This window comes from Miniopterus schreibersii (assembly GCF_964146895.1).
Source record: "Miniopterus schreibersii genome assembly, chromosome: 13".
Classification (NCBI taxonomy): domain Eukaryota; kingdom Metazoa; phylum Chordata; class Mammalia; order Chiroptera; family Miniopteridae; genus Miniopterus; species Miniopterus schreibersii.
Window position 1 is genome coordinate 22,921,528 of NC_138113.1, and position 15,203 is coordinate 22,936,730.

The 15,203-nt window shown below is 38.9% G+C and overlaps 1 protein-coding gene across 6 annotated transcripts in view; it reads right to left on the minus strand.

Moving 5' to 3' along the window:
• Positions 1-689: 689 nt before the first annotated feature.
• SRBD1 (S1 RNA binding domain 1) overlaps positions 690-15,203 on the minus strand; it is a 143,332-nt gene continuing 128,818 nt past the window's right edge. For all 6 annotated transcript variants that reach the window (XM_081155927.1, XM_081155926.1, XM_081155928.1 and 3 more), the window contains exons 20-21: positions 4,759-4,943; positions 690-1,529 (exon numbers count right to left, since the gene is read on the minus strand). In XM_081155927.1, coding sequence (XP_081012053.1) covers positions 1,240-1,529; positions 4,759-4,943 — 475 coding nt within the window. In that variant the 3' untranslated portion in view covers positions 690-1,239. The remainder of the gene's footprint in view (positions 1,530-4,758; positions 4,944-15,203) is intronic.

A 15,203-nucleotide genomic window follows, 5' to 3' on the forward strand; every position in this document is an offset into this window, starting at 1 on the left:
ATGTACACCATTTGGAAGGCTGCATATTTCGAGAATAGCAAACCATCAGGCAGAATTGTCAATAAACACAGCCCGACTTACCACTCTGTAAGGGATTTACTAAGGTGGTCATGTGATTTATTATCCCAAATGGGGCACTTTGGAAATAAAAAGAGGCACTATTAAAAATTATGCCAGGACAGTGTTTACCAGAACTGTCCCAGGTAAAAGAGCAGAATCCATCAGTCTTTAGTGACCATCCTCCACTGATTACACAAGGAGAAAACCAGCAACTCATTCAGTCATGCAAATAACTCCATTCACATAATTTCTACCGAGCAGGCATGCCAATACATCCCATCTCAGTCAAGTAAAAACAGTCATTTGCTTTACCTATTTGTTTTTCTTGCCCTTTCAAACATGGTCTGTATTCAATCTCTAGGAAGGCCATTTCTGTCCCAATCTGAAGTTTAATCCTAATGCTTAAGAGAGAATACACCCTTCTATGCTAAACTAAATCAAACAGAAAGTCATTCTTCAAATTTCCAGAGGCTCCCTCTTCACCAAAAGCACACTTGGTTTATATGAAATCTGTGTAAGTGTGTGCCACACCTCCCGCAATCAAAATGACCCTCAGGTCATTCACTGAAACAACAAAAACCAGGTTTTTGGTCTCAATGAAAAAAATAGAAGCAATGCAAAAAACCAGGTCACGGCCACAAAACTTTATTGAAGTCATCAATACACATATCCTTCTGAGAAATGCTTTGAGCCACCCACTTGATGGTTACACACATCAGGATCTGTTTTATTGGTATATTTTTGGTTTGCTTGGCAAGAAATAAATCACGAACCAAATCCAAAAAGCCTGATTTTTAAAAATCTATAAAAAGGGAGAGTTGAAACTGCATAATTCAAATCAAAAAGACAATTCCATATAAGTCCAGCAAGGCAGGCTGGCAAGTGGAAGTGAAATAATCTCTTATACAAAATGCAAAGAGTCAAAAGTGAATTACAAAAAATAAAATTTTGGTTAGAAAACCATTACTACATAAAATCACATAAGGATGCCTATTGTCTTTAAGGGGAGAAGAAATCAAACCATTGGTTTTCTATTTATTCATAAAGAAAAATTAGGAGTGTTTGGAAAACACTTCTGATATTAAGTGACTTCTGCTACCTAGAAGTCACAAACATCTGACTTATTCTTGCCAATCTGTAGAAATGAGGAAATAAAGTGTGCGGCCTTCAGTGCGACACTTACAGCACCCGAATGAGGTCCAGAGTGATCCGAGAGCGGGGGATGTCAATGTTGAGAACTCGGACTTCCACCCTTTCTCCAGGGCCCAGGCCAAGACTCCTCCTCCTTTTTGTTTTAGAAAGCTTTGCTTCTGTTACGTTTCGTATGGGAATCAGCCCGACTTTCCCCACTCCTATATCCACAAAAATTCCAAACAAAGTGGCATTCTCCACTTTGCCTGTAAGAACTGTCCCAACCTGCAGATCTTGCAAACAGACTATGCTTCTCTTGAAGTCAGGTTGACTGAAATCTGCAAGGAAAGGGGAACAAAGACAAGTAGTGTAAATAATAAGGTACTGCACTTCCTAGACACAACACAAATGAGGGAGTATTGACTACATCTCACTTACGTGCCCAGACCAGTATTAACCATTCAGGGGGAACACAAAAGAAGCTGAAGACACAGGCCTGCCTTCAGAGAAAATGCATCCTAGTTGGAGGAACAGCATTCACACAGTACAAACAATTCAAGTAAATTTACTCAAACACTTTTCTCTCCTCAAACTAACTCTCTCTTGCTAACACACGAACATTAGCACTCCACTTAAGGACTGACTCTTATGTTCCTCTTTATGAGAAGCTGATTAAAACATATTTTTGCCCAATGAATACACAAGGCTACATCACAAACACTGAGAAAGTAAGACTGTTGGAGACAGAAGGTTGAAAGATTTTACCCAGTGTCTGAATCCTCAAACTTCTTAAAGGTGGTAGAAAATACATTAACATTTGGTCAAATGTGGATGAAATTCAAATGTTCTCCTGTCTCACTACCTCCCCCCAGAAATTTGGAGATCAGGAATCAATTTCTATCCATTTTGAATATATTTATCCAATCCAAATCTATGGATCATTGATGATTTGTGACTCAGAAACCCAGATCAGCTAGTGCCTAATCTTTCTTCTTTTAATTCAATTCATCAAACATTATTAACCCCCATTATTATCTTTTGGCCAGGGGATATAAAGGTGAAGACGCATAGATTTCTGTTCTCAAGCTCCTCACAGCCCTCTTTTCTTGTTCACCCATGTGTATTTCTCTGCTCACTAACACTATCCCCAAAAAGGTGGGCATAAAGTATGCCAAGGAATCATTATGGCTCTAGTTAAAACAAAACAAAAACAAAGGTTTTACGAGGGAGAAGGTTAGAACCAACAGTTTAAATGGGGCTCTTGGATTATCTCTGGATTCCATGTATCCACGCTCTTCTTGGCCCCCTTTCCTAGGATTACTGAATGTTGATTCTAGTAACAAAGAACACATTCTGTGCTTGGATCTCCTTTCACTAAGACCTCATTTTCCCTCCACCCATTCCATTTCCTCTTCCTCCACAGCTGTGGGCTTTATCCTGATTACTTGTTGAAGCTATCCTTTACATTTGTATTAACAACTGGTCACCCCTCTGTTCTCCTGCCCCAGCCCAACCACACTGAAATCAAGATTTTTTACAAACTCACCTTTTTTCCTGTAAAACAAAACAGAGGTCCGCTTTAAACCTCAAATCTCATTTTCCTCATAAAAATAGGAATATGCTAACACTGGAACTGATTCTGTAAAATTTCACCTGACGCCGAAGCAGAAACCGACTGTAATGTAATGTTACACTGGGCAACGAGTATCAAAGCAAAGTGAAACTAAGTCATTGATCAGGGCCAGGGTCAGGATGGTCTCCGAGGCCAGATTGTTTTTATGCTTGAAAACTCTTTTCCCCCTTTTTCTCTTAGAGGTCCAGCTGGCACAGATTCCCCCAGGGTTTCTGATCAGTTGTTTAGTTAATTTTGCATGGAAAATCAGAGCCAGGAACTACCCAATAAACTCCTGAAGACAGCCTGGGCCACTAAGAAATCAGAAAATGCACCGTGTACCAGGCAAACTTTAACACTTTGCTTGGCAAGGTACATGTTCAGTCTCATCTCCAGGCTGCTTATGATGAACCCAATGATAGAAACTAACCAGCAACCACAGTGCTGATGAAACAGAACTGTGTCGCTGAGGAAACAAGACAGGATGAGTACCAGAAAAGAATGAGGCATCAAGAAGGGAAACACTTCAGAGAACATGGAGAGAAGGGATGTGACATAAATACTGTAGCGCAGAAACACCCAAAATACTATCACCTCTTCCAAAATATGACTGTCTGCCTCCCCCCTTGGGGATGTTTCAAGTATTAAAAAGAAAAGTTCTCACACATCTTGAAAACTGTGACTTACATTAGAGCATAGGTGAGTTGCAAAGTGTGTTTAAAAAGCCTTATTTGAAATTTCACTTGTCACAATGAAAAAACTGCAGTAACTGATAAGCTCAGTCCAGAGCCCGCATACATCTGGTTTCAGCTCAACTAGGAGCATCACCAGGTGAGGATCTCTACTTAGCTGTTGGTTATTTAATTGAACCATATAATTTGAGACTTGATCTTTGCCGAGTCTACAGTGTAACTGTAATAACAGAGCAATCAACACTGAGACAGAAAAACAAAGATGGACAGTAAACCCCACAACAGGATATCTGCAGCTACAGCCTATTTGCCAACCTTCTAATGCAGTGGTTCTAGGTATACCACCCTCAAATCCCACAATGTATGAGAACCATTGCTCTACTCAGTACTCTTGCTAACAACACTTTGGATGGACCACCTGAAGGCTTCTATTCTTCCATTTTTGGCATAGGTCTTACCGTATGCTTTATTTTACTTTTCTCCAACTTAAAAAAAAATTAATTTCTAACTTACTGAAAAGTTGAGGTAAAAGTACAATGAGCTTGCTGGCTGGGTGTTTTTAAATTCCCTTAAACCTTTTCAAAGACGCACGTGCAATCATCTCAACACAGCCTAACCCAGGATGAAAAGAGCTGAGCCCTAAACATGATATCATAAAACTGCAGATTCATTCAAATTTCAGGGCTTCCAATTCAGATTTCCTTGGGAAACTGATACCTTAATTCTTTCTCACTGGGTCACTGCTCTCAACAACTATGGCTGTCATACTTCCCTCACCATCAACCTGTGCTGAAACCTGAGAGCACTTTTAATTAGAAGGAAAAATCAACAGAGAGATAGTATCTTATTTGTTCAATGTGCCCATTGACATAGAATCCAGGAACTTGGAAGACTGTAATTTAGAAAGAAGATTCACTTTTTTATTGGCAAACTGAATGCCTTACCATGGACTTCTGGTTCCTGAGATAGAAACAGTTTACAGAAGGATGATGAAATATGCAGGCCTCCATGCACACAACAGCACATGTATGATGCATGTAGAAAGTAAGTGGGGAGAGGAATCTGGAGACCGGGCTTCTAGCCTTGGCTCTGGATAATACCTAACTGAAATGCTCTGAAGGAAGGTCACCATGCTGGAGTTTTCTCCTGTGTAGAATGGGAGAAGAGCTGTTTTGCCTATGGCATAGGATTGTTGGGATGGCCACAGGAGGCAATGTGAGCTATGCAAATGAAAGGTGCAATTGTTCAAGTTCAACTGTTTACCTGTTCGAAAGTCAAAGCTCTCAGGCTGGCTGAGACCATCTATGATGACCTGTAAGGTGTGTACTGTTGTTTGTAATCTTTCTGCAAGTTTCTCTATTCCTTCCTTTTCAAGGAATGCCTTTATTTTTTGTTGCATTTCAGGCTTCCCAATTTCACACAGTGATCCTCCAATGAATGATAAAAACCTGCAAGGGGTGGAAAAAGACCAACACTTATTAATAATATTACTTATTTTCCAATTTCCTTATACAGATCACCCTAAAATTCAGTCATCTCAGATCCATATATCAATCTATCAGTCTTTGTTGAAAATCTACTATGTGTACTATGATGCAAAACATGATCTGTCTTGAAAAAAAGGGGAAGGGATGGATTTAGGTTCCTGTGCTATTTTCCAATGAAGCACCTGCTCAGATCAGCATCAGAAACATTTTACAGTGTCATGCTCACTTGAGTTTAGTGTCATATGTATTTCCTAAATAAGGATACCTATAGTTACTTCATGTTTCCTAACATTTCAGTTAGGAAAACTTATTTGAGTTTAAATTATTTTATATCAACAATGAATTGATGATATAAAAATCCAGCAAAATACCCAACAAGTGCTGCCAGCTTTTGACAAATGAGTTACTCTATTCATATACCATATCATTGCTTTTTACTGTGTGCCCATGACGACAGTGTTACCTGTCCAAGCATATACCAGCTTAACAATTCTAAAATTCCATCAACAGGCAAAGCGGCACATGGACTAATTGAAATCAAGTACATTAAGTATATTCAGCATCAACAGAAAAAACGGAAGTGACAGAAGTGAGCCTGAAATTATATAATCTTAAGATGAACATTATCTTTATAAACTTCATACATTATATAGGTGTAATATTTACAAAATAAAAGCACCTGCCTCTCTCAGTTTCCCTCTGCTATGGTTGCCATTTCCCTTGCTTGAATAGCTACCACTCAATTACTTAGCTTTAGGAGTTCAGTAATAAGTTAATTAAGAAAAGAAAAAAACAAAGGGTTAAGCTGCATTTTGCTTCAGTTTCATCTGAATATTGGGTGGTAGCTCACTTTCTTGATATTCCTTGGCTGGGTATTTTTCTACATCAGCGATTTTCAACCTTTTTCATCTCATGGCACATAAATTAATTACTAAAATTCTGCAGTACACCAAAAAATATATTTTTTGCCAATCTGACAAAAAAGGTATAATTCTGATTCAGTCACACCAGACAGCTATTATTATACTGGCTGTTGTCATTTCTTTATTTGACAGTCTAAGGGAAAAGAGGTCAGTGCTGCTGACTAAATAGTCAGGTATTGCATGTCTTAAAAATTCTTGTGGCACACCATGTGCCTCTTGCGGCACACAGGTTGAAAATCGCTGTTCTACATCATTTTCATTTCCTATGATTAATGGCACTTTAAAAATGTCAACACAGTAATCAGACAGTGATACTAATGCTCCCAAACCCTTCCCTCTGAGGATGTCTCTGGAATACTAGAAGGGAAAAAGGAAAGGGTTGGAGGCTTGTCTATGATCAGACCTGGGATCTAGCCCATTCTGCAGGCCTCTGTAAGAGGAATGCTTATGATTTCCAGTCTTTTCTGTATGGTTTTGTTCAACCAGGAAAGGCCTCTTCGGTGATAATCTGGCACTGAAAATCCAGTATCTGGTGAAGTAAGCTATCTCATCTCTCATTTAACTAGTATGTCTCTTTGGGTCCAAGTGTGCAACCCCCTTACATTTCCATTGCCATATTTTTGGTCAAAACCAGATTCTCCAAAATCTAATTAATTCTCTTGACAATATATTTTGGTTAATAGTCTAATGAAAGATAAAGGAGTCAGTGCCTGGTCTCCTTTTTTGGAAATGAGCTTCCATCCAGACTGGTGGCCAGTGAGATACCCACTATTAGTCTGTGTGTCCATGACTTTCCCAGCCCACCAGAGAGGCAGCCAGTGTCTGTCAGTGCTGATGGATGGGCAGTACACATACGAGCCCTGGTGACAGGAACAGCTGCTGGAGCTTTGACTGATGGGGCAGATGATACACAACAACCTCTGCCCACAGCCAACTTCCTTGCTCAACTTTCTAAATAATACATGCCCTGCTGAGCAGGCTTCCCCTGGTATTTACCAGAACATCTTTCAAATCCCCAACACTCTGGAACTACAATCAACTGTTAAAGTGCCAAAACAGTGTACTCCTGAGCTGTAAATCTACAACCCTGAATAGCATTTTCTAATTAGTATAAAAGTAACTAAATGGCAGAAACTTCCCAAAACACTGTACAAGTCTTGGTCTCAATAACAAAAAACACCAGCTCAGGAGGCTTAAAGTTGTGTGTGTAAGTAACGTCTACCAAAGTCACTTCCATATAAAGAATTCTGTTTATAGTGGTTGCAGATGTAAAAAGGAGATTGGTCTATTTAACCTGAATGCATATTTCATATATCACTTTCATTCTCACACACATAAGCCTGAGGGCACTGGTAACTGAAATCAATAAAAAACGACCAAACAGTGCTACTAGCTAATGCTTCATATTGATCAAACCTATTTTTAAATGACTAGGGAAAAAAGTCAAATGCTTTTTAACTGTGAAAACTTTTTAAAAGTTACAACAGGGTTGCAGAAAAAGGAAAATAGCAAACACAGGGGGAGAGGAACTATAACATGAACTGGGAAGAGCATTCGGATGGACCTCTACCTTACTGGGTTTCAAGTACATTTGACCGTGAATGACAGGAAACAACATTTTATGCTCAGTAGCCACTCAAACATATGTTCTTTAAATACCCTAAAAAAATTTATTCTACATATTGTGAATTTTCACTCTAGAACTGAGTGTGATAAGCAATATCCAATACAAAGTTTCATTCAGAATTGAGTATGTAATACTCAATACAAAGTACTTTCTGGCTCAAAAGTACCATATAAAAGTACAATGTGTTTTATGATGCTTGGACATAGAATGTAAGTGGGCATGTACTGAAAAGTATTATGCTAGTGCTTGATACATGTTCTCATTTAATCCTGACAATAATCCTAAAAGACAGATAACATTTCATACAGAAAAGGAAAACTGAGGTTCGAGGAGGTTAAATAATTTGCCCAAGAACACACAGCCATTTTCACTAAATGAAGTTTCATGCCATACACAACAGAACACATGTGTCTGCTTATAACTGCAGTTTTGTCAAAAGTCAAATTGCAGTATTTGGTTAAGACATAAAACACAATACTTTTGGTAACATTTCACCAACACAATTTAACAGCAGATTAGTTTTAAATATTAGACAGTTTACAGATAAATTCCACAAAGAAATTACTATATAAATGCATTAAAGGAGACAATTCTCTCAAAAGTCAATGAGTTATTAAAGTCATAGTCTCATTTTCTCCACTGTCTCTGGAAGGCTTTTTCAATTTGCTAAGGACTGCCGTCTGAGCTGCTGTTTTTATTTAATATGTAATTTCACCCATCTTACTTAAAGAAAGTAGCATAAATGCAACAAATAAGCACATCATGTTCTTTTAGTGTACATCTGCACAAAGTTAAAATACAGAACTTGCTGCAGAGATCATGCTTGCTTTTCAAACAGAATGCTATAGAGTCTAAAATCGCTAATATTTTCAACAGAAACTTGTTACAAATGCAAAGAATTAAAGTCTTTGTAAGATTTTTCCTGAAGAATAAGAAATTCTCTAAATGCATAGCAGTTCAGCATATAGCCATTCAGTTTTATGTAATCATTTCCAGCATGGAGAAAAAAACTTGGGAGCCCAGGACTCGGTTCATTACATTAAAGCAACATGATACCCCACAGAGCAGGGAAGAACTATGGTGATGCAACACCATCACTTTAAAAACGACCTAATATTAGCCCGTATGTGTGGGCCAAACACACAGGATTTATAACTCCACAAAGAACCATGCTGCAAGGACAAAGATCTAGCTGTCTATCCACTCTCCACACTGTTAAGAGAGACTTTGTACTTGTTTATTTTTATCCATTAGTTTTATTCAGCTTTGAAGTAATTACACATCAATAAAGCAAAACATTAAATTGCAAGAGTGCAATTATTTAAGAAATAGATACAGATAAAGCAGGTCGTAATATGTAATGCAGGTAGACATTCAATGATGTAAAAAGAGAACTTATTCTAGGAGAAAACCTGTCCTTTTTAACTGTGATTGTAGATTAAGCAGTGGGATGCAAATGAAAATTCAGTAATAGTTTGTTATACTGAAAACCACAGATACTATATATTTTGAAATCTGCTGCACTATTAAAGACTGACTATAAATCCCAAAGTGGCAAAGGAGAAAACCCTGCTACTTCGTTTCCAGCACCCACGGGGAGCATCGCTCACACAGGTGCGCGCGCAGGCATCACAGTCAGTTAGAAGTCGAGGACTGGCTTTGCTGACCGTCCAGCAGTCAGATCGAAGGGGCAGCCATATGAACTGCACTGCAACCATCACTAATGAATCTTTCAAACTTCTGACCTCTTTGTTAAAGTGAGACCCTGAACTGGGCCAGAATCCTTACAAGTCTTTGCTGGGGCAAAATCCATGAGTCATGGTAAATTCAAGTAGAGTGCATTTATAGAGAGGCCTCCAGCACCACCTACTATGCTGGGGAAGCTAGTAGGTAAGTGAGGATAACATTTAAATGGCTTTTCTTAGCACATAACCAACCACAGAAAGTTAGAGCAAGTCATTTTTCACAAGAACTTATAGCTGACTGGCTTTTGAAAACTTACTGCAGATAAACTTTTTAAAAATGTAGCTCTTTCAAAAAGGGTAATGAGGTTGTTCTAAAAGTCCTTACAGATTTTGATCTGAGAGTATTGTTTTAAATGGTATGCAGCTATCTGGGCGGCAGTAGGGGCATTTTTAGCGTCATTGGCTTGGCACCACTTGGAGACTTTGGGGGTATATCCTGTATCTAAGAATACAGGGGGGAAAGGAAAAAACCAACAACCATGAGGAACTGAAAAGGGTAAGCTACTGCAGATTAGGAAATGCAGTCTGTCTTCCAAAAGACTCAGTTTATAAGTATCGGGGTGTTACCTGCTTCTAACTCCAGAAGAACTTACTAAATGTTTCCTTCTTTTTGAAAGGTCTGTTATACATGCACAGAAACTGGGTACTTGATGCATGTTCTATTAGTTGTATGTAGGAGAACATAGCCTTAGATATCTATTTTATTTTAGCAATTTAAAACATGGAGTTAAATTTGTAAAAAAAAAAAGTCAGTTAAAAGATTTAGGATGATCTCTAGAAACAGTTGAAGACATTGCTCATATAGTTACATCAAAGAAAATGTCTAAGACCAGTGAAATAATAACCAATGTCACAAAGAACAAGTAGCACTGACTTTTATGTAGCTTTTCCTACTTCAGAACCACTTGCTAGGTATGATATACTATGTGAATATAATTAAAATTATCATTTAAAAAAAACAAATGTATATACAGTACATATACATCCAAATGAGTGTATTATAAAAATGAGAAGGCATCGTGTACTGAAATGCTGTGATTACTTTAAAGATGTCTAAAATCCTGTTTTAGGAATTGCCTTAGAAATAAATTTATCAGTAACAAAGGGAAATCAGTTTTTTCACATTTTTAAAAACAACTCCCTCCCCTTCCCCCCCAGAAAAGAACCAAAAATACCACAACCCAAAATTCCTCAGCTTGATCACACTCTTCTCATTACTCTGCCGTTTTCAACACCCCCCCCCACACACACACATCCTCAAATGATAAAGATTTGCTAAAATCAGGCTCTTCAAAGTAACATGACGAAATGGTGAAGCCACTGACTGAGAATCCTTTAGACAAGCACATCCAGCTTCCTCACTGAGTATTTACTGTGGAGAAGACTGAAAGTTTGATAATAGAGCCGTGCCCTGAATGAGCTTACAGCCTAATTCTAATAACAGCGTGTTGGAATAAAGAATCTCCCACTTACATCTGCTCTTTTAGAGGTAGGATTTTACATGCAGGTCAATAGATACTTTGAAAATGCTCATAAAGATGATTTCATTTCATTCTCTCAAAAATTTACTGTGGCTGTAGATTTGCAGATAAGAGAATCGAAACTCAGATGAGGTGACCTGTCCAGAGTTACACAGCTGAGACCACAAGGTCGAGCTAAGGTAAAAGTTGTCCTATATCACATCTTCATCAGCAGTCTCTACCCCTTTACTCTGGGGGATTTTTGATGCAGACAGAAGATTTAGATCCCAGATAAAAATTTGGCACCCAGGACCACTGCCTGGGAGCAATTTATTATTTTTAAAACCAAATTCAAAAGGAAAAGGTTTGGCTCTGTTTGAGTTACCGAGTAAGAGTTGGACAAAATTAAGTTAGTGGTTTCAAAGGCTGCAGACTCTAACAGCTCAACAGCACTGGTTAGAATTCATGTAATTTAACTTACTGGCTGTAAAGCCATAACGTGCATTAGAGCTTGTGCACATTTGAAAGACGAGGGCCAATTAAAAAGCAGTACTCGAAACACACGGGCCAGGGACAGCAGAGCTAAACTTAAACAGCTCTGACGCTACCCGGGGGTAAAGCCCGGTATCAAGGTAAAGGACTTTCTGCCTTGGGAAACAGCCCTTTTACTACAGAGTCTATCCTGTCAAGGAATCCTCCTTTCACGCAATTGGAAAATGCTTAATATCTGCCATTTCCATTAATCCCCTGGCTGTCCTCTGAATGGGCAGAGCCATTTTTATTCCATTTAAAGAGTGGGTGATTAAGGTCAAAGTAATTTGCTTATAGAGAGTTAGAAGACAGGCTAAGATTAAAATCCATTGCTAGACTAGGGGCAGGAAGCAGGCAGGGAGGAGGGAGATAATGGGAGACTGAATCAATATCCTACTGAGTTTCAGGCTCCAGACTGAGTGACCTATACTTGAAGGGAAGAGAAGGGTACATCCTTTGGAGACGGGAGAGACTGAGGCAAGCACCATCTCACGGCTGCCTGCAGCTCCCCTCCTCCACTGGGTGCTGACTGGCTGCTCCAAACACGTAGGAAAGACACCAGTGTTCTCTCCAGGCCCAAGGCCCAGTGTTAATGTTCACTAACAATATTAAATAACCCAAATTACACCCAGATCTCATGGTAAATCGCCTCCGCCAAGACTACCAGTCATAAGCCACCCACACTGCTCTTCTCTTATGGCTCAGCTTGACAGCCCTTTCTCACCCACAAGGAAAATGACAGCAGTAATAATTATAGCAATAAGCTAACTGTCCCAGGTGCTAAGAATTCTGTAGATATTAACTCATGTAATCCCGTGAGACATGTACTATTATTATCCTCATTTAACAGACAAGGAAACTGAGGCACAGGGAGGTTAAATAACTTTCCCAGATCAGACAGGCATGCTCTGAACCCAGGCAGGCTCGCACTCTGCTGACTCAGGGTTCTGAGCTTCCCAGTGCTCTCTATCAGCCATGCCTGAAACTTCGTGTGGGGTGTGAGTTCCAATGGTGTGTGAGACATTTGATATAACAATCAATTCCCAAGGACCCCGCAGCCTGATACTCTGATTCTCAAGTGGGCAGATCCTCTTTCATCGTTTTTCAATTTGTGAAGGCACTTTGGAAAATATGATGAATGTTACTTCCTGGGAATTACAGTAAGATGTTTAAGTTTTAACTACTAACAAGGAAAAAAAAAGTCCCTTTTAGTAATTTGTCTATTTATCATCTTTAGATTTTAGGTTTGACCTCTCTTTTATTACGGTATGTTTCTTTATGAAAAGGCAATGTAATACTGTTTAATGACAGCTCCATAGAAGTTAATGTAGGTGATCAATATTGATACACATCCTAAGACATCACTTATCAAAAGCCAGCAATGATTCTGCCTTAATTTTCATGTCTGAATGCTGCCAACTTTTGTGAGGCAAGCCCAGAAAAAATTAAGATCTTTTAAATTTGCAAATAATTTCTTAGGTCTGTTAACCTAATCTTCATTTATTTTACAGCATTTGTAGTTGGGTTTCTTTTCAGGCGAGGTTCCCACAAAGAAAGATGTTTTTACCATTGCAGCAGTTAGTTGGCATGAGAATGCAGAATAAAGCTGCAGTGAGTTTTAGATGTGGAAGGAGGTGTGCTAGACACACTCAGTAGGCTAAATGACTTACCCCTCAGAAAAATGACAAGTCATGGGCTTTCCGGGTCACAGTCCAAACTATGAATATTAAATCTGTGACTGTAATTGCTCTAGTGCTGCTGTTATGTTTTGAAATCTTAACTTCTTACACTACAGCTGCTTATTAGCTAGAAAACTTCTTTCCTTGCTGGGCAGAAAGCTAAGGTTGGAAAGAATGTGATAAAACCTCTGAAAGCAATTCTAAAAGAAGAGTTCAGAGACGCTAAATCCTTGAACAGGAATGGGAAAGAAACAGACTGAAATGTGCTTACTCCTTAAAGGTCTTCAGCATGGTCCACTAGTCCTATCTGGCTTGATTTATTTAAGCTGTGTGGCAGAGAGCAAAGGGAGACCTCTAAAGGCCTCCACAGCCTGTTGCCCCCCAATTGCTTTTAGCCCAGGAGCACCAGCTGGGTCTTTCTATCTCATCACAGGACCCTTGTGTATCTGTTGGGTTAATTCTACTTTGTTTTTTGTGGGTTTTCCCCCCACAGCATTATTGAGATATAACTGACATATAACAGTATAATTTCAAGGTGTACAATGTGTTGACTTAATACACTTATGTATTTGCAAAATGACTACCACCACAGCATTAGCAAACTTCCATCAGGTCCCATAATTACCTTTTTTGTGTGTGTGGTGAGAACATTTAAGATCTACTCACTAACTTCCAAGCATATAATACAGTATTCTTAGCTATAATCACCATGCTGTACATCATATCCTCAGAACTTACTCATCTTACAACTGGAAGTTTGTAACCTCTGACCAACTTTTGGTCTTAAAAACCTGACACAAGTTTTTTGTAAATTAAGAGTAAATATTGCTTGGTTTTTATACAGAAGATCCTCCTCTCCAAGTAAATATTTTATTGGGTTATGTGGTTACTTCTGTCCCAGACCTGTATTTGAAATGAATGGTTGTTTACTCTCCGAAAACATACTTTTCAACATTGACTGTAAGGGTTAGTAAGAGGTACATCATCAGTAATAAAGAGAATATCACAGTATTAATATTATAGTGCAGGTATTGACACAAATCATTCCTTGGTGTACATTTCCCTAGTCCACTAGAAGGGTATTGCGTATCACATTCCTGTTACATAGGCTGCTAAGCAATTCTAGAAACTGGTCTTTTAAAATTTCTCCCCAATGGCTGAAATGGAAATAACAATTAAATACCAGCTAATGCTTTATCAAAATGAGTGCCGAGTGACAGTCTTGACATTCAATTTCCTGGCATTTTTCAAGTTGAATCAAGAACATAACAACTTTCAAGCTTAACTATCTGGAGTGAATCAAATTCTTAATGCAGCAGATTCTTTGGGAGAGTGCCAGGTCTCGCTGACACGTACAAATCAGCATAATCTGCAGCACAAAGCACTGCCTCCTGGCACCTTATTCAAGGAGAGGGGGAAATCAGATACTTGCCTTTGGCTCTCTCGATCACCCAAAAGGGGAGGGCAAAAAGAGAAGAGGCGAAGGGGAGCAGCAGCCCCTACACAGTGTTTGGGCTTCATTCTACTCATAATACAGCAGCAATTTTACTCCCGGCCCATATATCCAACACAATGACATCACTCACACATGGGGACACCGTGACAATTTCTGGATGATGACAACAAATGGTAAGTGATCCTCTTTCATGGTCTCTGTTTTCTAGTCTATAAAAACTAGGAAGGCTGGGCTCTGAACACAATACTCTGTGGAGGCACCAGATTCAATGTGGGGAGGTCCCCAAATCCCTTCAATCACAAGGGATTGTAAGGAACTACTCACTCAACAGGTGGGACAGGCACCAGCAGAAAGAATGGTCTAGATGTTCTATCAGCAGTTCTGCTTACACAACTGCATTGGCCTCAGCCAGTTTAGATGACAGGAAAAATATTTAAGTTGAAGTAAAGCTAGACATTTATTTTGTTCATTTTGCTCCTTGACAATTAAAACTGCAATTCCTGAGCAGTCCCCTTTCCTTGATGTTCTGCTACATAGCCATTTTTACATTTTCTATTTCTGCCCTTTATTTTTTTATTAAACCAATATTGCCATATCAGTCTGTGTTAGGTGCTGGGGACAGAATAAACCAGATTCATAAGATCCCTGCCTTCCTGGAGCTTACAGCCTACAATTATAACCAAAGTTGAATTTTTAGTTATAAAATTTTGCATCTGAAACATTAAATTAACCTTACATTTAACTGCCACTAGCCTACCAAATCTGGTACGAAAATTTCAGTGCATTATTTATTTCGCAGG